Source organism: Chiloscyllium plagiosum, unplaced genomic scaffold, assembly GCF_037043375.1.
Source record: "Chiloscyllium plagiosum isolate Xiang-an unplaced genomic scaffold, Cpla_swu_hap1 HiC_scaffold_16, whole genome shotgun sequence".
Lineage (NCBI taxonomy): Eukaryota > Metazoa > Chordata > Chondrichthyes > Orectolobiformes > Hemiscylliidae > Chiloscyllium > Chiloscyllium plagiosum.
In genome coordinates, this window is record NW_028270154.1 from 17,289,576 (window position 1) to 17,315,207 (window position 25,632).

The 25,632-nt window shown below is 39.8% G+C and overlaps 1 protein-coding gene across 7 annotated transcripts in view; it reads left to right on the forward strand.

Moving 5' to 3' along the window:
- The window catches only part of LOC122556496 (prolyl 4-hydroxylase subunit alpha-2-like), a 92,032-nt gene that overhangs the window by 59,845 nt on the left and 6,555 nt on the right, over positions 1-25,632 (forward strand). For 2 of the 7 annotated variants that reach the window (XM_043703189.2, XM_043703190.2), the window contains exons 9-15: positions 166-236; positions 5,280-5,379; positions 7,352-7,405; positions 14,219-14,278; positions 14,353-14,418; positions 23,688-23,756; positions 25,227-25,323. In XM_043703189.2, coding sequence (XP_043559124.1) covers positions 166-236; positions 5,280-5,379; positions 7,352-7,405; positions 14,219-14,278; positions 14,353-14,418; positions 23,688-23,756; positions 25,227-25,323 — 517 coding nt within the window. The remainder of the gene's footprint in view (positions 1-165; positions 237-5,279; positions 5,380-7,351; positions 7,406-14,218; positions 14,279-14,352; positions 14,419-23,687; positions 23,757-25,226; positions 25,324-25,632) is intronic. The other 5 variants (XM_043703195.2, XM_087995183.1, XM_087995180.1 and 2 more) reach the window with 4 other exon arrangements.

Genomic DNA, 25,632 nt, shown 5'->3' on the forward strand with positions numbered 1-25,632 from the left:
GTTTTTGATTGGCTTTTGTTTTAACATCATAAGCACCCCTCCCCCTCCATGTTAACTGCCTTCCACCAAAAGAGATGGCCAATCAAAACTAAAACCTGGAGGCTTTGTGTGTTGCCTTTGTTTGTGCTTGTCCTGTGATTTATCACGTTCTTTCTTTCAACACAGCTGGCTCGAGCAACAGTGCGTGACCCTAAAACGGGTGTTCTAACTGTAGCCAATTACAGAGTGTCAAAAAGGTAAGGTTTGAACAGAAAGCCATGGGTTCCCTGGGCACCACGGCCTGTTCTATTCTCAAAGTCATCACAGAGGATAAAAGAGAGAAATGACTTGTAGCATTGGTGGAACTGCATGTGAGGATGTCAACTTGGAAATCATAATCTTAGTGCAAAAGCTTTCTTGCAAATAACAAGCATCTGTCTCAACCTGTCACTGTTTCAGTAGCATTCAGCCAATTATTTCCTTTCCCAAGGTTAATATAATGGGCTTCACACTCTCATGCACTTCAATTTTATAAAATTTGGTGTTGAGATCACAATTCAATATATCTATTCATGTTATTGATCCTTTGTGCTATAGAATAGTCCGATTCTGTGGTGCATACAGCGCAGTGATTTGCAGTAGTGATTTTTCTCCATACGGGTCTCCTGCTATATCCCCACTGCATTTTAATATTCCTCTTTATTCTGCAAAGATGTAAGTTCCTTTTTAATATTATTTTAGGAGCCAACTTTGAAAGGAATATGACAATAAATTCTGCCATTCAACCTCCTAGTTTTAACAAAATATTTCTAACCCATTCTTTGCGACTTATCTGTTTTCTAAAGGTTGTCAATTAACATGATATTTAATATGATGGGACAGCATGGTGGCTCACTGGTTAGCACTGCTGCCTCACACCGCCAGGGACCCAGGTTTGATTCCACCCTCGGGCACAGTCTGTATGGTGCTTGCACATTCTTCCTACGTCTGCGAGGGCTTCCTTTGGCTGTTCCAATTTCCTCCCACAGTCCAAAGATGTACAGGTTATGTGGATTGACCATGCTAACTTACCCATAGTGTCCAGAGATGTGCAGACAGGATGGATGAGCCATAGTAAATGCAGGGTTACAAGGATAAAGTAGGCGGTGGGTCAAGGTGGAATGCTGTTTGGAGGGTTGGTGTAGATTTGATGGGCTGAATGGCCCACTTCCAAATTGTATAGATTCTATCAACTTGATTTCTTTGGGATTTTGCATAGTTGGAGAGTTTTGATGTGATTGTTCTTATTTTATTCATGAAAACTGTTATATTTTAACATTGTTAATTATGTCTACATTGCATTAAGTCTGCGTTAGTACTTAAATGTCTTATTCATTCAAACATATCAGTTTTCCTTGTGTGAGTTTCACCTGTTCCAACATCACCTGGTAGTGTTATAACAGCATGATTCTAAGAATGGGAACTGTTCCAGTCACAGTGCTGGGCAGATTACAGAGTAGCTTGGAGCCTAGATTTGGTGATTTTTTTTTTTTTGCCCCCAACCAGGGATAGAAATGCAGTAAAAGCAAAAAAAAGAGGGAAACAGGGAGATTTTCTGGAGAAGATGTCAAGGTATATTATGTGGCAATTCAAGGCTGAGAGAAACAGAAGCAGAAGATGAGGTGAATTCAGAAGTGGTAATTAAAGGTAACATATCAGCTTTGAAAGGGAAAACAGACTGAGACAGCTCCAAATTTTTAAGGTACTGGGATGATTTTAAATGAGTATTATTTTTCTTTATTCTTTTATGGATCTGGGTACCACTATCAAGGGCAGTATTTGTTGCCTGTCCCTATTTGTCCATAAATTGAGGGTTCTGATAGGTGATTTCTGAGAGTAGTTGAGAATAAACACATTGATAAGAGTCTGCTACCACATGTCTATGATCCTACCTGATCTAGCCGGTGTATTTTTTCTTAACAGCGTTGATGAACTGGGTGGATTTTTGCATCAATGAATGACAGAAATAGTTGCCATTACTGAAACAAGCTCTATACTGTGTTGTATGGTGCCATTTTTCCCTGCAGTGACACATGATGTATTCAGCAGCAAAATTCAAAAGCTTTTAGATCGAGTTCCAAGTAGATCTTGTGATACCTTGGAACATTCTGAGAAGTAACCTTTATGATTTACTTCGAGGGAAGTTGTTGCTAGGCACAAGCTGAGCATGATCAAGATCAACAGCAGATGGCAATATGAAGCTAGTCAGCTCTCTGCTTCTGGGACAGAAGTATGGTGGCTTTCTGCTGTTAAATACTTGATTAGTTCGTGGATCTTTGATGCTGGTGAATAGGAGTCCAGTTTTCCCACATCTTCTTGATTCTGGAGAATGTCCTCCTGCTCACTGGGGCCACGTCTTGTGCGAGGTCAGATTCTGTCAACATTGGCTTTCAGTCACGCTATCACTCTGGATCTATTCTCTGAAGTTGTCCAGTTAGTGAGCATCCACAGGTTGTGTTCTGGAATTGTGTGCAACTGGAATGGAATTTAAGATTTTCTTTCAAGGAAACCATGGCTGGAATTTTCTGGGCCTGTTGGGGCTCTCAGGAAGCCAGGCAGGGCGTTTTAACTGTGCAAGTAGCAACTTTCTGTTTCCTGATAGTGGGTTAAAGTTTGTGACTAAGTTTTCAGAACTTTCCAGTAGTGTTAAGTTTCCTGATGAGAATGGGTAGGAATACATTTTGCATGTGGCACACTGGCTCAGTGGTTAACACTGCTGCCTCACAGTACCAAGGATCCGGGTTTGATTCCAGCCTTCGGCAACTGTCTGTGTGGAGTTTGCATGTTCTCCCATGTCTGCGAGAGTTTCTGACAGGTGCTCTGATTTTCTCCCACAGTCCAAAGATGTGCAACTTAGGCAGATTGGCAATGCTAAATTGCCCATACTGTTCAGGGACATACTGGCTAGATGGGTTAAACATGTGAAGTAAAGGGGTCGGGGGATGGGTCTGGGAGGGATGCTTGCTGCTCAGTGTGGACCTGTTAGATCAAATGACCTGTTTCCACACTGTAGGGACTCTATGATCTATAAATACTGATTAATACCATAGGTTTCTGTAATTGTGTTTACAGATGCAATCATGTTCGCTAAAACTGGGAGACACGCCCATTCAAAAACCCTTTAGAGATATGAGCAATGTACCTGGGTGGCATGGTGGCACAGTGGTTAGCACTGCTGCCTCACAGGGCCAGAGACTCGGGTTCAATTCCCCCCTCAGGCAACTGTCTGTGTGGAGTTTGCACATTCTCCCCGTGTCTGCGTGCGTTTCCTCCGCGTATTCCGGTTTCTTCCCACAGTCCAAAAATGTGCAGCTTAGGTGAATTGGCCATGCTAAATTGCCCGTAGTGTTAGGTGAAGGGGTAAAATGTAGGGGAATGGGTCTGGGTGGGTTGCTCTTCAGTTTGAACTTGTTGGGCTGAAGGGCCTGTTTCCACTCTGTAAGTAATCTAATCTAACAAAAAATCTAGGATAGACCTCATCTGCCAAGCTCTGCTGAATACAAATGTATTCACTAACTTGGTTCCTTCAGGAAAGAAATCATTTCTGTGCAAATGCTTGCAGTCCTATGATGGAAGTCTCTCCATTTTATTTCTCACTCACGGATTGTGGGCAAACCTCTGTCTAAGCCAGCATTTATTGCCCATCCCTAATTGCCCAGAGGGCAGTCAAGAGTCAACCATATCACCTCCCCTTGATAGCAATGCCTGGCTGTGTCCTGAACCCATTCATGACCAGTTGATGGCACCAACCTTGCCAGTCCTTAAATTGGTCACAGAACTGACAAAGAGTTCTCCGGTGGTTTCTGACTGGTGGACAAGAGTTCCATTGGCCCAACAAAATCCCAGCCATTTTGTCGCCCTCTATCCTGTGAAGTATCTTCAGAGGTTTTTTTGTTTGCTTCTGTGAGATCATCTGTCGTATAAGTTCTACTATTAGTCTATTCCACTCTATCTCTCTTCACAAAGCACCCTATTAAATAAGAGACCATTTCATTAACCTATTGTATTCTCTCTCAGTCAAGTGTAAATATTCTAGGTAAATGAGACCAAAATGGCAGAAGGTTTGGCCTTATTAAGGCTCTGCAGATATTTTGTAATCTGGTCAGAGATGTTATGATACATCTCTCGAGTAGGTGACACTTGAACCTCAGCTTCCTATCTCAGTTATGGGGACACTGCCACTGTACCACAGAAGCCCTCACAAATGCCCTATACAATTGCAGTAAGACTTTTTTTATATATAGCTGTGTTCCTTTCTAATAAAGGCTAACATATCATTGGGTTTCCTAATTGCTTGCTATGCCTGCTTGTCATACTTTCATTCATTCATGTACAAGGATGGCAAAGTCCACCTCTTATTCTCTCAGCTTTGCCAGTAAACTGGCAGGTGTATGCTTCTGTTGTCTGATAAAGCATCTGTCCACAACCTTTTTCATTACATCACACTGCTCGGGAGATATTTGGATTGGTGTAGGGCAAGGGGCATGCTGCACAGAAATGAACCAGCAACCTGTTTTACTTTACAGAGTCAAGGTGAGGGATGTAAAATGGACTGCTGATTCAATATGTTTGATGCAACACTTCCAGTCACATGGTATAATTGTCATTAAGCAGCAGATGTATTGATAGATCACACAGTAATTGGCAGTTTGCTTTTGAACTTTTATTGGGCATGCTACTGAAACAGTGGGTTCTTAATTTAATTCAAAACTCTTTATCAACTTGCCTCCTCTTTACTGATCTGCCTTACAAATCTATCCATGGTGGAACTTGCTGAAATTAAAAGAGCAAATGTCGGACCATATAAATTGCTGGTTTCAAATTAAAGATGGGTGCGATATGTTGCTAGTCACTGTGTCACTGTGGTTCAGTGTGTCACTATCTGTGTGAAACTCTAATCCAATTTACCACTATATCAGTCTCTTCCTATTGTAGGTTCTTTTACATTTTGTTCTGTTAAAAGGCAACATCATCAATAAAAAATCCTTATGATTGTTTCTGATGCAAATCACTACACCAGATGACATCTCACCTTTAGGAGGTGGCAGCGATTTTAATTTTTAAAAATAAATCATCAATCTATCTGGTCCAACTTTGGAGTCTGGATTCCTGAGATCAACAAAATACCAGTTCTGCACTGTTGCTACATCAGCATGTCTGTTTAATATACATATTGGACCTTCAGACTGTCTAGTTTTGTCTAATTACATTGTCCAAGTTTGGATACACCTCCCATTTGAGTGTTGTTTTGTTTTGTCCAGCGCGTGGTTGGATGATGATGAAGATCCCGTTGTGAATAAAGTCAATCAACGAATAGAGGACGTCACAGGCCTGGAAGTAGACACTGCGGAGTTACTTCAGGTATTTAGTTTACATCTCCTGAATCTGCATTATAATATGACTAAGGATTTACAAGTCTTAGTCTAACATACAGTTTGGACTCATTAACATGTCTACCAATCTTTAATGATAGAGAGGGCCTAGCATAGTAGGAGTATTCCTGATTCCACACACTATCATTAAGGCTTTTTATTACTACCTCCAAAACATTGCCTGATTCTTCCCCCACCTCAGTTCATCTGCTTCTCTAACCTTCACCCTATTTCTATTACTTGAAGAATTGACTCTTCCAATGTCCCACAGTGGCTCCCACATTCTACCCACATTCCAACTCATAGAAAGCACTATTACTTTATCAGCAATGTGGATGCTGACTTCCACTGACTACTTATTAATCAATATTAAGGCCTTGCTTTATCTCCGCAATCTCCTCAGTCCCCACAATCCCGGAGATTTCTCCACTGTGCCAATTCTAGCCTCGTTCACATCCCTAGTATGTAATTGCTCCAGTGTTGACCCTTGTGCCATCAACTGCTTGGAACCAAATCTTTGAACCTCCTGCCATTAACCTCTCTGCTTCTCTTCCTCTTTCTCACTCTCAGTCTCTTCTTTCAGTTTCTGTCTTAGTCCCTGTCCTCTCTACTTAAGGCACTCCTTGAAACCTACATTCTAGAACAGGATTTTGCTCAGTCATCTGGCCAAACACCTTTTTTATTCATGTGTAGGATGTGGACATCACTGGCTGGGTCAGTATTTATTACCTACACCTAATTGTTTTGGAGAAGGTGGTGGTGAGCGGCCTTTTGAACAATCACAGTCCATGAATTCGCCATAGCTTTTTTTTAAAAGGATCTGGATCAGTTCTTGGAGGCAGAAACACTTCTCAGACTACAGGGGAAGAATGAGGAAATGGTACTAATTAACAGTAGCTTTCAGAGGATAGGCACAGGTATAACAAGCCAATGGAGTCATCCTCCTCTCCTGTATCAATGTGATCGTGATTCAGAAAGAGTATCCTAGCCAAATATGATTCTCTTTTTGCCTGGAATCCACACACAGTGAACAGCAGGCAGTGAGCATTAGGGAAGCCTAACCAATTACTGCAGAGAGGAAAGAAGCCTTCACAGTTGCTAACATCGAGAATGAAACCAAATCACCACCTAAACCTTGAGCGTACGTTATAGTCATTTCCACAGTCAAAAGAAAATATGCTACATGTATCAGATAGTTTAAATGATTACAATCTTCTGAATGTGTGAAAGAGTTAAAGATGTTGAAACTCAGTGGTATCTTTACAAGCCTTTGGTTAATGTTTCTACTGTGGAATCCTGAACCAAGATGGTTCCCCCATAAAATAGTATCACTCTGAAAGAAGCTATTCAGTGTGTTGTATCTGTACTGGCTCTCTGAAAGAGCTCACCTTTGTTAAATGTGAGTCAGGTTTCTGTTACTTGAAGAATTGACTCTTCCAATGTCCCAGAGTGGCTCCCACATTCTACCCCCCCAGAAACTTGAGATCATCCAATACTACATTACTTCCATTCTAACTCATAGAAAGTAGTACTACTTTATCAGCAATGTGAATGCTGACTTCCACTGACTACCTATAAATCAATATTAAGGCCTTGCTTCATCGCCGCAATCTCCTCAGTCGCCACAATCTGCTTAGACTTCTCAATTCTAGCCTCTTTCATTTCATGTTTCCAATATTCAATGCAATCAAGCCAAAACAATGTGGAAAATCCCATAGACCACCTCCTGAAAATGTTTTATTGATCATCAAAGAGTTGAATGAGTGGTGAGGTAAAGCACGTGTAACTGCTACAAGTGAAACTGACCACAAGTTCGAAAAGCTTGTTGCTGTTTTGCGGTCAGAAAGAATTCTGCTTTGTGGTGTGAAATTTAGACCACAGCTGTAACGTGTTCCTCTGTAAGCTGCTAGCTGAAGCCCCTATGAACGGCTGCCTCTCATCAGTCTGTTTCCTTGTTGCAGGTAGCAAATTATGGAGTTGGAGGACAGTACGAGCCACATTTCGATTTCTCTAGAGTAAGTGACAATGAAACCTGTCCAGCATTTGACTTGCAACTTTATTTTCTTCAATCTGATTCTCATTCTGGAGGGCAGTTTTCCAGACTTTGGAATTTCAGGCCATTGATTTAGCTCTTATCACTGCCCAAAATTTATCACTCAGTTTGCAAATCTTAATAAAATCTGAACAATGGATAAAAGTAAGGGACTAAAACATTGCCTTTTTGTGTAAACCATGAAATGCAATTGTTGAAACTGGTTGAAACTGGTTGAAACTTTTAGTGAAATGATGAAATCCAATGGGATTTTCTAATGCCAGTTATTCCATGCTCTGGACATATTCATACAACATCCATGTGTTTGTACTAACCTCACATATATTGCTGGCATCATGACCAAAAGCCCTTATAGTTCTTGTCTTGTTTGCTCAGCTTAGAGTTGCCCACACTGCAGGCTTGCCCTGCAGCCTCTATACACTTCCTGGAGGAGGGAAACCCCAAAGTGCCATTAAAAATAATGTCTGTTTTATTCTGTTTTGTTGAACATTTATTTATTAGTAATGAAAAAATATTCAAGGTGAAAGGAAGATGATGTTTAACCCGGTGGGGAGGTTGAAGCTAACAGGTTAAATGGCATATCCTGTGTTACCTGTCAGAGTTGGTAACCCTATTTGTTAATAGACATTCAAAGTATTCCTGACACTGCAAAATTAAAAAAAAGGCCATTTAGTCCCTTGGTCCTGTTCTTGGATCAGCTGAGATCATAATTGACCTAATCTTGTGTACTCAGCTTTCTTCCATATCTCTTAATACCTAACAGCAGCTACCAAAGCAAACCTTTCAATTCAATTTTCTAACTAACGATTGATCATTAATTACAGAACGACTCCCATCTTTCAAGTGTTGATCTTAATGTTTTTATTCATTCAGGAGATATAGGCATCGCTGTCTAGGCCAGCACTTATTGTCCATCATTGGCTACCTTTAAGATGGCAGTAAGGTGCTATCTTGATCTGCTGCAGTTCATTTGGTGTGGATCCCCAATGCCACTAGGGAAAGAGTTACAAGACTTTGATCCAGCAGCAAGGAACATGTTGTATTTCCAAATCAGGATGATGAGTGGCTTGGAGGGGAACATGCAGACGCTGGTGTTTCCATGTATCTGCTGGCCTTGTCTTTCCGGATGATGGAATTTGAGTTTGATTGATTGTTGTCGCATGTACTAAGATAGAGTGGAAAGTGTTATTTTACATGTTACACAGATAGATCATAAGGGTAGCAGAACAGAGTGCAGAATACAGTCACAGAGAAGGTGCAGAGAGGGAGAGGTCAGAATAACATTTGAGAAATCCATTCAAAAGTCTGATAGCAGGGGGAAGAAGCTGTTCTTGAATCTGTTTATACGTGCCTGACAGAAGAGGGTGAAAGAGAATATAACCGAAGTGGGAGGGGTCTTTGATTATGTTGGTTGCTTTCCTGAGGCAGCAGTAAGTATAGATTGAGTGAATGGATGGAAGGCTGGTTCACATGATGCTGAAAATGTGTTGCTGGAAAAGCGCAGCCGGTCAGGCAGCATCCAAGGAGCAGGAGAATCGACGTTTTGGGCATGAGCCCTTCTTCAGGAATGCTGATTCCTGAAGAAGGGCTCATGCCCGAAACGTCGATTCTCCTGCTCCTTGGATGCTGCCTGACCTGCTGCGCTTTTCCAGCAACACATTTTCAGCTCTCATCTCCAGCATCTGCAGTCCTCACTTTCTCCTGGTTCACATGATGGACTGGGCTGTGTTCATGACTACTGTCTTGCAGTCTTGGGAAGAACAATTGTCATACCATGCTGTTATGCATCTTCATAGAATGTTTTCTATGGTGCATCTATAAAAATTGATAAGATATACTGAATTTCTGGAGCCTCCTGAGGAAGTAGAGATTTGATGCACTTTTTTGACCATTGCATCAACATGTGTGGACCAGAACAGATTGTTGGTGATCATCTTGACAATCTCCACCTCAGCACCTTTGATAAAGACAGGGGAATGCTCTCCATTCTGCTTCCTGAAGTTAATGACCAGCTCCTTCATTTTCTTGACATTGATGGAGAGATTGTTGTCATTATACCCTTCTGCAAATTGCTCAATTTCTCTCCTGTATTCTGTCTCATGTTTTTTGAGAATCAATGTACAATGGTGATGTGGTCAGCAAACTAGGTAATGAAGTTGGATGGAATTTGGCCTCATAGTTGTGAGAATATAAAAAATTTAGTAGGGGGCTAAGTACACAGCCTTGTGTGGCAATGATGTTAAGAATTGTGGTGGAGATGTTGGCAGCTATTCTTAGTGATCACGATCTATGGGTCAGGAAGTCAAGGATCCAGTTGCAGAGGGGAGAGCCGAGACCTAGGTCTTGGAGTTTAGAGATGATTGTGTTTCGAAATTATGGTGTTGAAGGTGGAGCTGTAAACAATATGTAGGAGCCTGTCTTTTGAATGGTCCAAATGTTACTTGCCATTGTAAGCCTAAGCCTGGATTTTGTCTAGGTCTTGCTGCATTTGAGCATGGATTGTTTTAGTATCTGAGAAGTTTGCAATGGTGCTGCAAACATCCTACTTTCTGACCTTATCATGGAGGGAAGGTTGGGAATATTTCATAATTTCATTTCTGAAAATATGGTTGTATTTTTAAACTACGGTCCCCAGTTCTAGATTCCCCAACTGATGTAAGAAACTTGCCCTAATTTACCCAATTTATTCTAATTGTGTAGGTTCACCAGACTTGTTGCTGGGATGACAGGATCTTCTTATGGCTATCACTGGGGTAGCATGCTGGAAATTTAGCCCTGCTATTCTGAAATCATCACTAAACTTAAAAGTTTTTAAAAGTACACATAATTCTCCAACTTATCTGTCATTTAGACCCAGTTTGATATAAAGCACAGACCAGGTTTCTGTACTTAACTAGATTTATGATATACTGCAAATAGATAGATTCCAATGAGAGATAAATAATTACGAACCATTGACACATAACTTTACTGGGTGAAGTTCTGACCCCGTTATATGGACTCCCCTTCTATTCACATGTATGGACAGACACAGACAGGAACAAAATAGGTATTATGGGCAGAGAGTGAGTGAGTGGAAAGGCAGTTTCACAGGGTTTGCTGACTTGTCAGAATGTGCTATTCCTTGATCTTCTTTCTCCAGTTACTTTCATTTGCTTGTAGAAAGTACAGGGTGACCGGTTCACACTTAGAAAATCTGATTTACTGTTTAAGAACCATAGTGAGCAGCAAGCACTAAGGGGGGAAAAGAAATTAGCTTTCTTCAGGCTTGACATGCCTTTACTACAGAATGAAAACAGCTCATTCTGCTCCAGTGTTCTGAAGATTTTGTACTGCCCGTCCCCAAGTTCTTCAGCTATCTGGGAACCAATCACATAATTGTTGATAAGCTGAGGGATCTTGTAATTAATAATTGGCCACCAGTGCACAGAACCAATCAGCTGTTTGTTGCCAGTCAAGGCTCCATTTGTACTCACCCCCTAGCTTGATCTCTTCTGCACACTAGGCTTCCACTACTGCTTGAACAAGCAGCTGTGTAAATGGTACTTACAATGAGGGTCAGGTTACCTCCTTTCTAAAGGTGCAGCTATCCTTCATCAATCCTTTTTTAAAAAAGTCCTTTGCCCATTTCACCTTGCAATCAAACATCCACAGAAATAAAAAAAAGAATAGCCACAGTCTCTATGAGATTGGGTAACCTTAATTCTATCTCCTCTTGAGTGTTGAAGAGCAAGAAGTGATCTTATTGAGCCCTATCAAATATTTAAAGTGATAGATATGGTAGTTGCAGGTAAGATGTTTCCTCTGGTTGAGGAGTCTGGAACCATGGGACAAAATTTAAAAATAATAGGATGCTACTTAGGACAGAGATGAAAAGTTATTTTACTCCAAGTTGTGGATCCTTAGAATTCTCTCGCTCAGAGGTCTGTGGAATCTCAGTTTTTGAGCATTCAAAATCATTGGTAATCAAAAATCTATCAATCTATATTTTAAACATAGCCAATGGCATAGGAGAGTATTGGGTAAAGGGCATTGGAGTGTTTCTCCAGCCATGGTCATATTAAATGGTGAGCAGACCTGATGGCTGATGGCCTACTGCTATTCCTATCATCCTGGAGATATGGAAAAAGGTTTTGGGGAGTGGCACTTGCTAAATTATTCTTGCAGAGCTGGCATGGTCTTGAGGGCTGAGTGGTTTCTTTCTGTGCTTCTACAATTCTAGAAGAATGCTTTGATCCGTGACAATGCTCTTCAGTACTCACCTTCTTTGTGAGGTTATCTCTTATCTCAGCTTGACCCAGAACCACCTCTTGCCCAAATATTCAGTAAAATCTGTATTCACTCACATGAACTTATAACCTGTTCCACTAGACCATTGTTCTCTGAGAAATGGGTGAGGAGTTGAGTAAGAGGGTGAAATTACTGGGTCTGCAGGAGGACTGTATATGAGGCAGAAGCCACTCAGTATCGATCAGTTCTGTACAAATAGGGACAGGAGAAAGGGCATTAGTTGATTCAATAAGCAATGACACCTAGTTCAATTTCAATGGATTTCACCATCATTTGGTAGCCAGTTCCAACAATTGCTGCTCAACCGTTTTAAAAAAAAGATGATTTCATCACTTCAGCATTGTACGTTGGAATCTCTTCATTTGGAATGATTGCAGTAGCAGAAGAAATAAAAAGGAGCAGATGTATATCTGTTTAACACAAGCTCCATCCACTGAGATCAACAGCTGGACAGGGAATTTTTGCATTCTGTAAGCAATTAAAGAGAGTAAACCACAATATCCTTAAAACACAAAAGGGGCCATCAATTTGTTTAGGATTTTGCCTCTTTGTTTCTTTAACTGCTGCTAGTGATTCCTAAAGACCAAAACCTTTCAAGTTTATTTCTAATTACTTAATTCCTTGCAGCTGCAGTAATAAAAGTGATAGACAAAAAATGCACTGATCATTTAATTACTTGTAAATGTTTCACTTTACTTATTTGAGTGACAATAAAGATAATTCAATTCAATAAAACCATCTCCTCACCATGAGACGCAAGTGGCGTTTTTGCATGGCATCTTCAAGTCTTAACAGTATTTAGTGAATCAAGTACTGATTGGATAATAGTAAGCCTTGTCAAGTTAATCAGGTACTATCCAGGTCTTCTTTTGGACTAAATGTAGAACTTAAAATGTTAGCCATTAAGATAGTTGAATGTAGTGCACTGATTTGACATGACACCACTCCTCACCTCATCATTATCCCTGTTAAAACAGAGATATCTTTGTAACATTTGGTAGTCTCTGTCTTTAAGTATACCTGTTACTTCAGCATGTGATTCTACCTGATTGAAGCCACTTTCTGATAGATTCAGTGAGAGCCCAAAGATCTAAAAGTGCTGGCGCCTCCAAATAATTTGTAATGTACATTTTTGCTACCTATCAGCCTGTTCCCTGAATTAATTGAGAATCACTTGATTGGACCTGAATTGGAATCATTCTGTACCCTTACAAACCACCTTCTTCATCACTCTTAATGAACTGCTTTGCTGCCAATCCAAACTTTCTTCATTTTTAGGGATTAAGGATATTTATATTGCTCAGTTGTGCTGGCAAAGCAATCTGAGTGCTTCTCCAAAATAGAGTCATAGAGATGTACAGCATGGAAACAGACCCTTCCGTCCAACCCGTCCATGCCGACCAGATATCCCAACCCAATCTAGTCCCATCTGCCAGCACCCGGCCCATATCCCTCCAAACCCTTCCTATTCATATACCCATCCAATTGCCTCTTCTGGCAGCTCATTCCATACATCTTTTGAGAATTCAATCTTCTGTTGACCTTTCCAGTTTTGTGAGCAGGTCATTAAAATATGTATCATCTCCCAATCACTCAACTTTCAAATGAATTTTCTGAAGTGTTTTTCTTTAACTTTTGCAATAGCTGCTTAAATAGTTATTTGGGTGCCGTATAAGCTCAGTTTATATTTAACTTATAAAACGATGTTGTAAATCACAAAAGCTGTGGTTTTGTATCTGTCCCAGTCTGTAGCAAATTTTAGGAAGTTCTGTCCGTGAAGGATTGCTTAAATTTTGAGACATGTCCAGGGATCTATGAAATGAATTATTCCTATTTATGAATGTTATTCCATTTCATCCGTGTCCACATAGTGCCTGGGAATTATGATGAGAACTCCACACCCTAATTAAAAATTGTATTGCAGATGCTGGAAATCTGAAATAAAAACAAAATGTTCTGGAGAAACTCAGTAAGTCTGGCAGCATCTGTGGAGGTGGAAACATAATCAATATTTTGAGTCCAAAAGCTCTTCTTTGGAACTTGTTCAGTTCTGCGAATGTTTGCTGTGTAATTGCTTAATCCATTGATCAACAGATTCACCAGCACAAATCCACATGAAAGATGGACTAAAATGTCTCTCTTGAGAGCAGCTTTATTTGCAAAAATTTCAGATTGAATGTATTCAAGTCTCCATTTGTGGTAACAGTAAATTTTTCCCTTGTTTTTGATCTGGTGTTTCTTTCAACAATCCCAGACTGAACCCTCTCTGTCCACAAGTTCAAGTACATCAGTACCTGTCTGCATTCAGTCAATGGCAGCATCACAGGTACATTTCCACAAATAAAGGCCAGTTCCAAGTTCATGAACTCTGTAACTTTTTACTGAGATTTGTATGGTGAAAGCGGCCATTTAGGGTTTAGAAGCTCAATAGAAAGAAATCTAGGATAAACTTGTCTTTTTTCTCTAAAAATGAAATCTGTTGCAGCGCCCTTTCGACAGCAACCTTGCGACGCAGGGGAATAGACTAGCTACGTTTCTAAATTATGTAAGTACCCATGTGTGGTCGTCCATGCTCCGTGCTTTTGCTGTGCGTGTATTCATTCTCATTTCATTTTATAGAAAGAGGAACAGGATGCTTTCAAAGAATTAGGCACTGGGAATCGTCTTGCCACTGTTTTAAACTACGTAAGTATGTGTGATGATCGATTGGGTAGGACAGACACTGAGTAACCAAATAAATCAGCAAGTAAGCTAGTCCCATCACTCAGGGGTGCCCAGTATATCTCTGTGGCTTGTTGTGCTCTTCAACATGGGAGGAGGTGAAGATGAGGGAAAATGATCCTGTTATTGCACATGGACATATTGGATCATTTAGATGCACAGCCAGGAGGGAGAGTGGGCCTGTCTGTACAAGAGCCTGCTCAATATCCATTCCATTAATTCATGAGGACAGAAAATTGATCGCACTGCATGTATGACCAAGTGATTCTCTTCACTCTATGTTAATCTTAAATACTATGCCCAATACAATCTAATACAGACCTCTCAATATTATGGAAATGTTATGAGATACAAAAATTTCTGGGTTAATATTTATTATGTATATGTCGGGCTACTGCATTCCTCTATTCAAAGCCAGAAGTATGACATATCAGTTTGAACAATTTATATTTTTACAATTCCTCTCTTTTTAGAATAATTTACAAAATAGGAGGGGTATTCTTACATTGAAGGTTTATGGGGCCTGAGGTCAGAGACATGATTAAAGGGAGAGATATCTAGTAAACTTTTGATGGCACAGGGAAAGGTGATAAAGTTGCTTTACAAGAGATTGTTAGAGCTAGCTTCAAAGATGAAGGAAGATATGAGAGTCAGAGGAAGAAACAAAGGGAAAAGACAACTGCAGAGCACCGAGAAGATTTTCCAACAGGCAAGCATGAAATTGTTCAAACATCATCGATCTAAATAATCTCTGAGCTGGTATGGAACAGCATCAAAATGTGAGTGTGATGATGAGGTATTGGAGGATATGGTATACACCTGTACAGAAGGAAGCCATCAGCCCCATGCCAGCCTGCAGAAGACAAAATCTGCTGAGTTTCATCTCCTACTCTTTTTCCAATAACCATTTCAAATTAAATCAGCTACTTGCTTGGTGGTGTTTTCATAAAAGCAGGGACAAGTTCACCACTTCCAAATAAAGACAGCATATTGATTTAAATGTTATATCTCCGATAGACCCAAAGTCTTCATGGGTTCCATCTGCTGCCAGTGGAGGCAGTGTAAACATGATCCTCCGCTTCTGATGGCGCTCCAATTAATTTAGCAGGAACCGGTAATGCACACTGGAATAACTGGAGGAGGGATGGACAGGAAAAACAGCGCTTGGGTTACTGTTTTCCATTTGTGGACTTACCTTTTTACCCCAGCTCTCTATCTAGCTTCATTAAACATTACCACAAGCTGTCAGAAAGGAACCTTTCTTTATGGTCTGAATCCTAAAGGGGTTTCAGTGCAGTTATAACATTAATCAAATAACTGATTGTGGCTGTTGGCATCAAAACCTGGATATACTGGTATGAATAAATAATGAATGATGTGAGTGGTTTACCTCCTGTATGCAATCTTCGAAGCATCCATTATCAGTGAAAAAGGATGTTAATAATTTAATAAATAAACTTTGAATCTTTCCTGGCTCCCTATCCTCTGTAGGTTTGTACTTATAAAAGGAAAAAATAATCTGTATGAATGTTTTAAAGTGTCTTGCTGATGATTAAACTATTGACTGTTTAGTTGGGCATATAAAAAAAATACACACATCTAAACCAATGCTTGAGACAAAAAAAATATCAAAATGTGCTGAAGAAACTCAGCAGATCTAGCAGCGTCTTTGGGGAGAAAGCTAGAGTTAACATTTCATTTTTCAGTAACTCTTCATCAGAGTGCTAATGTTTGCTCAGACTCACTCCTGTCTGCTTAAATCATGTTCACTATTTAGATTGGTTGAAGCAGCAATGTATCCAACAAATATCCTAACGCACAGGGAACCCTCATCAGTTGATACAGCATTCCACATCCTTTGCCTTCAGCTAGTTTGTTAATACTGCTGAGTGCTGTAACTAATTTATTGAGTTACCAAGTTGTTGCTGCACTGCACTACTTCTGTCTATCAAGGAAACACTGATGTTGCAAGGCTAATAATTAAAGGCTGAGCCAGAATTTTCAAAGTTGGAAAAGTGGAAGGCAAGATTTGCGGTGCAAGTCTCAGTGTCACTTCAAACTACGCCTCTGTTCTGAAAGAGGACATTACCCCAGAAGCTGGAGGGCTTTTCGTACTTTGTATTTGATGTGCAGATCACAGGCAAGCTATCTTTGAGGATTAACCCTCCTCTTTTACTGTGTGTAAATAAGATGTCTCTTTCTCAACAGCAGAATTGTGGGCCTGTTCTGGTGTAAGAATGGATCTCCCATATACTGAACTACAGAAGCACCAATTTTTTAAAAATTATGACAATACAATCACTGCGCTTAGATCTACATGGTCAGGCTGGGTGCAGTTATCCTATCTTTGAGATGCAACATACTTTTGATTATAGACTACACATGTCTCACTTTATGCACACATTTGATGCCAACCATCTACCAGTGTTCTGAAATTAATTTGCAGCAGGTAGAATTCAAAACGCTCTAACAGTTAAAAATAAAAATTTAATCCTCTTACATGAACCAGAAAAAACTACTCCAGAGACCAGCACTGGAAATTGGATGCTGGCAAGCACAGACTTTTCTTAGAGCTACACACGCAAGTTATTTATACATTACTAAGAAAGCCTACGCCAAATGGCGTAGTCATGTTTATTTAGTGACGCTACCCAGTTTCTTTTGTACAATCTGACTGCACAGTCTGTGAGCTGGCAGCAGAGGCAAATTTTTCACTACTGACCTTAAGCCTCACTAGTGAAGAGGTCTAGTCATGGCTACCCGTTCTTTGCTTGAAGAGGTTACGGTGAAAGTGAAGTGATTCTTCAGTATCTAATGGGGGAATCTTCCCCTCACTTCTACAATTCAGTCTTTCACCGTTGAAACTTGTTTTTTTCTCTTTAATATTGATGCTCCTCAGTGCTTGCCTATTCTTTAAGCACCCATTAGCTGATGATATTTCAATACCTACACTATCCTGCAATTAGTTTCATTTGACTCATTTTTTCACAGAAGCTCGAAGTTATGGAACTCCAAACCACCCTGGGTCTTATCTTCCTCTGGCAGTCTTCAGCAATTTAAAAGTTTGGAGGTGGGGTAACTTTGAATATCATTGAAAATTGCATAGTGGAGGAATGTGGTGAGTGCCTTGGAGTGGGGTGAAAAATTGATGGTCGGCCTCCTATTGACTTCAATGGAAAGAATGTTCACTGGTGTATATTGTATGAGCAACAACAACAGCTGGCATTTAAGTAGCACCTTTAACATAGTGAAGCACAGCAATGCACAGGAGTGTACAATAGATTTCACAGGTCCTCCATCAAACAAAATTTAATGCCAAGCCATATAACAGGACATCCATGAACAAAGGCTTGATCAGAGAGGCAGGTTTTAAAAATTGTCATAAAGGACGAAACAGTGATGAAGACATTTAGGCAGGGATTGGCTACGCTTTAATTCTAGGGCCCATGAGCTGGGCAGCTGAAGACACCTCTGCCAATGATGGGCCAGTGGAAGCCGGGGGAACACAAAAGATTAGAATTGGATGAATGTATAAACCTCAGAAGATCCTGGGATGCTAAGAGATTGCAGGGAAGGCGCGAGTCAAAGCCATGAAGGGATTTGAAATCCATAATCAGAATATCAATGTCAAGATGTTGAGTCAGGTCCCCGTGTATCACCTTAACTTATCTTGTTACCTACTTTGTGAAGTACTTCTCTTTCAGTCCCTGTGGTATCCTGTCTTTGTTTTCTCAATGAAAGAAATAACTACCCATTTACCCTTTGTACTGGGAACTCTTTTTTTGTAGGAGAAAGAGGTGAGAGTAAAGTAGTCACATAAAATACAATTATTAAATAATATTTACAGCACTGAAGCAGTTCATTCAACAGTACTGAAACTCTACATGAGCACCTTGACACTGTAATTCATGAAACCTTGCTAGCACATCCTCCTATTACTTCCTCCTTCATGATTTTATCTAGTTTTCCTTAACTCCGTCAATGTTTTCTCCTTAATGAGCACTATTATGCAAAAGACAACGAATAAATTGGCAAGTAAAAGGATGAAGCTTGCCAGGATAAATTTTACATTGATTTGCAGTTGCAAAGTTAGAGCAAAGCCGCCGCTTCGTGTTTACGTTTCTCAGAAATTGAATGTAATCACTTGAAAAAGCCCTTGTTTGGGTTCATATTCTGCAGAATTATCGCAATGACACTCACTGCCTCCACCACTTGTTAAACCTGTGCTGGGATGCTGATTAGAATCAGATTGCTGTATGAGTTCACATCATCATGCTACCCTTTGTCCGCATTTCTTTAATGTTACCAATTGCAATCTCTTGCAGCTTAATTTTGCCCACACCAAAAAAAAATGCCCTGAAGCATGGAACAGGACTACATTATGCCAATGGTTAATGCGACTAGTTGGCAATCCTGATGCAGTCTGTTGCCTCATTTCCTGCTTTCAGTATGGCCATTATTAAAAGTAGTTTCCTTTGTTATCTCTTTTGAGAATTGACTTCAACTCTGCAGCCCGACCTTCGAAAGTGAAACTCAAGGAGAAGTACTCAGAAGGTACTGTCTTTTCCCAAGAATGAACATTCTCCCAACTGAAATGAGCAGACTGTGGTGGCAGATGGCCCCTGGTAATCGATTCTTAACAGCTTTCTGGCTGTGAGGAAGACACATTTTCCTCTCATCCTACTGAGCTGCTGATTCAAGTCATTTCGGGTGAGGCATTGAACTATTATTAGGACCTTTGAGGTGATGAATTTGCTGTTAAAAATGTACAAGATTGATTAACGGGAAGGTTCTACAGATGAGTGAATCGAGTTACTGGGGAGACTTGAAGAAGTTTGGGTTTATCTCCTTGAAACCGAGGAAGACGTGACCCGAGGGAGGTATTTAGACAGATAAATAAAGTAAATTATTGCTAATGGCTCAAGATTTGAGGGTCACAGTTAAAGGCGACCTGTAAAAGCTTATTTCATGCAATGATTGGTTAGAATTTGGAACACACTGTTCAATAGGATGCTGGAAGAGGATTCAACGGGAAGCTACCAAAGGATATTAGGAACAAAAAAATTGAAGAAATAATTGCAGTGATGTGGGAAAAGAGCACGGGAGTGAGATTAACTGGATTGCTCTTCAGGCGCAGACTCGATGGGCTGAGAGACCTCCTTCAGGGCTAACTCTACAATTCTGTTATTCTCCTCCTGCCCCACTCCTGGCACTTTTTTATTGAGGCAAATTTCCTCCGTTCCTTCGCAATGCATTCAATGCAGGAAGACTTTATAAGGATTACATGGTTTAGCTCATTGTCCATTCCTTCCAAGTCCAGCACATATCCCAGCAAATTGAACATTAATCAAAGAGGAGAACCTAACTGCCAAGTAAGTATAACTGTTCACTGTGGCATAGCATAACAAGGAAACTTAAAGATTTGATGAACTTAAGCCACTTAAAAAAAATGTTTAATCCCATTGGCATTGGTGACTGGAGTTTGGGATAGTTGGCTGGGGAAGTTGTCATTTAGGAAACACAATTATGCTGTAAAGCTTATCATCCCCATTGTCTAATTATGATAGCGAATTAATGTGATTGTGAACAAGTCACTAAAGCAAGGGAAGAGGAGGTTGCAGAAAATCAAAATGGAGTTGGCAAAAATGCAGACCTATTGAAGCAAGTGGGGCAAAGCTATTGATCAAGAAATTACCATATCAGCTATAGTGAGCAGGCACTTGTACTTTATGTTCCCTCATTGAAGGTTTTTAACTTTTAAGTTCTATTTTGCATGATATTCGCTGGAGTTTATAAAACTGTGCAAGATAACATCTCACAATGTAATTTGCAATCTGGAATACAAGCTGACTCTAATTCAATCATTTATTCCTCATTGCATGTTCTTGCATCAGTACCATAGCCAACATATTGAATCCTTTTTTAATGTCATTTTCTATCTTATTATCTTTGTGCTGAACTGATAATGCAGCAATAGAAATTGAAATAAAAAGACAAATAGCAATTGTTAAATGGACATGGGTCAGGAAATGCAGTAGGGAAGCCAGCTTCAGAAAGGGAATGAATTGTTAATGTACTGGGTAGCACCTGTCTGGTCATCTCAAAGAATCACCTTTGAAGGAATGACTTGGAAGTAAAGCAAGAGGAGTTTTGAGGAGGACCACAGATCAAAGTAGAGAGTTGACATCCATTTTTACAAAGAGAAATAGGGCTTGCTTTTAACTCATTCAAAGCTTCAGGAGTTAAAATCAGGTCCATAGTATCCATCAAATTGTACAGTTTCCCTTCTGTTGTAAGGCCATGAGTAGTTCATACCATGTGGCTTGCCATTGTATAATAACCACTTGCACATATGTAGCATCTCTAATATCAGAAGAAATCCCAATGTGCTTCACAAAGTACAACAGATGTATATTGGCATGGTACCAAAAATAAATTATGCTATACACTGCAACAATGGGGACTTATAAAGTAGCCCATGCAAGTCCCAAAACTTGGCCTTCAATGTCTAAGTAACTTCATTTTATTGGTGATTCAGAGATGCCGGTGTTGGACTTGGGTGTACAAAGTTAAAAATCACACAACACCAGGTTATAATCCAACAGGTTTAATTGGAAGCACACTAGCTTTCGGAGCGATGCTCCTTCACCTGATGAAAGAGCGTCGCTCCGAAAGCTAGTGTGCTTCCAATTAAACCTGTTGGACTATAACCTGGTGGTGTGTGATTTTTATCATTTTATTGGAGTCATGATTTCTCACGCATTGGCTTGTCTTGTTTGAGATTTATGGGTATAAGGACACGGAGGGCTGTTTTTGATATTTTGTCTCATTTGCTGGTTGAACCCTGAATCAAATATTATAACTTTTGATCTGTTACTTGCCTCCCCAACACTCTGGGTTCTCTTGAATATGGCCTAGTTTGTCCTCAGCAGTGTCATCAGTTTGGCCATGTCTGTTCTGATGAAGGTTTAAACAAGTAACACAACAGATTTCAATGTTGTCTTTCTTCATGTGCTTTTATAGGGGTTTCCACTGTTGATAAGGTGTACCATTCATTTTTAATTAAAAGATTTTGTGCTTGTGTCAGGAGTAAATGCTGACATGAACTGGTTGTGCTGAATCACCTGTTTTCACATTGTAGCTTTTATATATTCTGTCTAGAATGCCGCAGATTTATTCTTGAGGTTCTGTGAAATGTAAAAACTTTCAGAAAATTGTTCCTAGCAACAATTATTGTAAAGTGCTTGGTATTTGTCATTTACATTTGAAGTGGGGCCTTTATTTGAGGGCATTGAAATCATGCACTGTGCATCTGATAGTCTTTCATTGCCAAGTCAATGATGATAGTTATCCTTATGGTGGCTTGTCTGACACTTCAAATAAATTGACTTATTTTTACTCGTGGTACGGAAAGGGGTGTTTACTGCAATGTTGTTTCAGCACTTAGAGTTATATCTTATGTAATGCTTCGTGTTAAATGTAATGCTTCTGTACGTAATGTCGAGAGCTTTGTCATGCTGTCAATGTTCACTGCCTGTCCTGTTGCCTGCTTAATGCAAGAATTTGCTATATTAGCTGTTAAAGGTTTCATTTCATTGTTTCATGCTTTATTTAAAAACATTTTTGTCATCTACGCAATGTCTGATCTCAATATGTCTAAAAATATCAGTGCAGTTTGCTAAACAGATATTGAATACATTTTTGAAAGGTTTTTTTAAATTGAATTCAATCAAGCTATGTTACAGCTAAAAGTACACAGCTTTTCAGATCTATGTAGTGCAGATTATAGAAAATATCAGCAGACTTTATCAGCGTTGCTTACCGAAGGATGATAGGATCAGGACTTTCTTTTGCAGAGGTGGCCTTGGATTGGGGAATGGAAAGGTACATATAGCTGGAAGTTGTGGCATATGTTACTTCTCTGGAAGCGGACATGAATAATAGCAAGCAGGTTTCTCTGTTTGGCTGTAGTGCCCATTGAAATTTGCCGACCTAACACTGGCCAAAGGCTGACCATTCTTCCTTGGGAGGGTCTAGCTTGTCAAGATGTTTGTTCATTCTGTCTGAATGCATGCCAAAGATCATTGTGCTATTCACTGACAAGTATTTTTGGTGTTAGTTTGAAAATTTCAATAAGTGAGATCTTATAACTCAGTGAGCTAGTGTTTTTGTTCCAACTCCATAAGTGTGTAATTAAAAAGTTATTATTTTAAAGATAAAATTCATAGTCTCAGGGAGGGAAAAGTTAATTTGGCTATGCATGTTGGAGTACGATCCAGCAAGCCCTGTTAGTATGCACACGTACTTATTTCCTGACATTATGGCTTTAGCTATTGCTTACTTTGGTCACAGACTTCCACATGAACAGTAAAATGTGAAAGGTAGCCTCCATTGCCTTTGGAATCATTTCCAGCGAGAACACAATGTTAAGAGAGGACTAGAAAAATCCCCAATGAAAATAAAAGTATAATTTGGAATAGTGCCAGGCCTGAAACCATTAATGCATAGTTGTGACTGATGGAACTTTTATCCGTCTCTCACCAAGCCCCCCCCAAAACTAACTATACTGCTTTGTAGTTGTGCAGAGTGAAAACCACACACTTCCCACACTAAGTGAGCTAAGATGGTGTGATAGAGTCATCGTTGGGCAATAATCGCTTGTTTGCCTAGTATCCAAGAGGATCATGGCAGAACCTTGTAATGCTGTGCCTGCTCACCTTGAGACGCACCAGGTGAAGCCAAGAAAATTGAGTTCTTTGTGCATGGATCTATTGTGAGAGAAAGGGCTTGGGGGGAATCAATAGAATCTTCATCGACATTTAAAAGCAGATAGAAGGTTAAACAGAAAAGGCACTGCAGCTCAGTCCATACCTGAAAGAGAAAGAAGGTAGGTCAGCCATGTGACTCCATCAGACAGTCAAACAAAAGCTAAGGACTTTTATTAAGGTATGAGATAAAGCAGCAAGAGTTTAAACTGTATTCTCTGTCATTAGCATTAGCAGTGCTATCATCTGCTGTTTTATACATGTTGCTTATGGTGACGTTTCCTGTTTGCAGCTAGAGTCTCTTGAACAGTCGGGTTATGTTGCATCAGCTGCATGCATTTAACATAAGTGATTGTTTCAAATCAAGACTGCCATAGCTTCAGCTGTATTCATTTAACATGAAAGCAACTTCTCCATACAGTCATTTGGCACAGTATTTACAAATCTGTTTGCAATTCTGTATACCAGATGAGTGATGTTCCAGCAGGAGGAGCCACAGTATTTCCTGACTTTGGTGCTGCCATATACCCCAAAAAGGTAACCGTTTATACCAATTTTACATTGCTAATTAATTGTTTGTTTTCTGCATATGATTAAGTTTGAAATGAATAGATATGTGGTGTTCTGTTAAATCTCAGAGAAATCTGCTTTTTTTCTTTAATAACATCTGATTTTTTTAATCCCTTAGCTGCACTGGGCCCAAGCCTGGTAAAGCCTATCAACTAAGTTAATTCTTCAAAATGTCCATCTTCTGATAACTCTCACCCTTCGTCTCAGCATTTATGTTAAGATTTGAGTCGCCATGATCTGATTGGTTCATATTATTTCAGATCCACTCACTGCCAAATACAAGTAGAGATCTAGGAAAAATCTAGGAGAAAACAAACAGAAGGAACTTCAAATCCTTTAAGTTATGTATTTGATGCTTGAAGATTAACTCTAGAAAGTGATGAACAAACCAACGTTTTTTTTATTTCCCACTTGGATTTTTTGGAAGAGAAGCCAATGAATTGCTTCAGTTTATGGAATTTGATTGTCACCATTTAAAAATTTGTCAGTTACACGTATTCCAGTTGCACCCTGAAAAAAAGAATGTGAATTCTGAGATGAGTGAAATATCAAAGTTTTCTTTGATAAGAGACAAAAGAGGATAAATGGAAAGAAGGCGCAGATCAACCATGATCTTGTTGCACAGCTGGGATGGATGTCCGACTCTTGTTCTTGTGACTTCGTTTAAAAGTAGCTCAGAGATGGAAAATATAGCTTTTAGTAGGTGATGCTGTCTTTGCTCGTTGCATACAAATTGCTCTTTCCATCCCCAAGGGGCAGAAAGATGGCTCAGTGGTTAGCACTGCTGCCATAGCATTGGAGATCCAGGTTCAATTATACCCTCAGACAACTGTCTGTGTGAAGGTTGCACATTGTTTCCATGTCTGCTCTGGTTTACTCCCACAATCCAAAGATATGCAGATTAGATAGATTGGCCTCGCTAAATTGCTGGTAGTGTCCAGAAATGTGCAGGCTGGGTGAAATGGCCATGGGAAATGCAGGGTTAGTGGGATAGGATTGGGGCTGAAGGTCTGGGTGGGAAGCTCTTCAAAAAGGTTGGTATGGACTTGATGGACCAAACGACCTGTTTCCACACTATAAGGATTCTGTGATTGTCTGGACTACCTTTGACTACAGATCCCAACACATGTTGTTAAACTGATGCTACTGAAGTTTATTCATTATGGAGACATTTCTTTACCTCCCAAATTGCCTGGAATAGATTTGAATATAGTTCCTAGCAATGACAAGCAACGATTCCAGCACAGCAGACTTCACCATGAAAGGATTGTTCCATTCCGTTAGTAGAAAGGGAACTTTCAATTGTTCAATTGTTATTTTAATTCTTAAAAAGCAAATATGTGGAACAGTTTCACCTTAACTGTTAAAAAGCATTTTACCTGTCTATGATATTCTAATTTTAAGGATACAATCTAAATTTTGGTTTGTTATTTTCAGGGCACAGCAGTATTTTGGTATAACCTCTTTAGAAGTGGAGAAGGTGATTATAGAACACGGCATGCAGCCTGTCCAGTATTAGTAGGAAGTAAATGGGGTAAGTGCTTCATAATGTCTACTGTTAATAGCCACAAGGCTGTTTATTTCTTGTGGTTTGTGTGTAAAGTGAATGAATAAAGAAATGTATATCAATCTATATGTCAGACTCTGTCAAAATATGCACATCATTTTGTAGAAAAAATCTTCTTTCCATTAAGCTTTTGTGATGAGACATTCTATTCGCGAATAGAATCATTTCTTTTCCTGTGTTTGGAATGCAGTGGCAATGTCCAGCACTCCTAGGGAGTTTGATACAGGAAAGGCCAAATGCAAAGTACAGCAGATGATGGAGATCTGAAATAAAAAC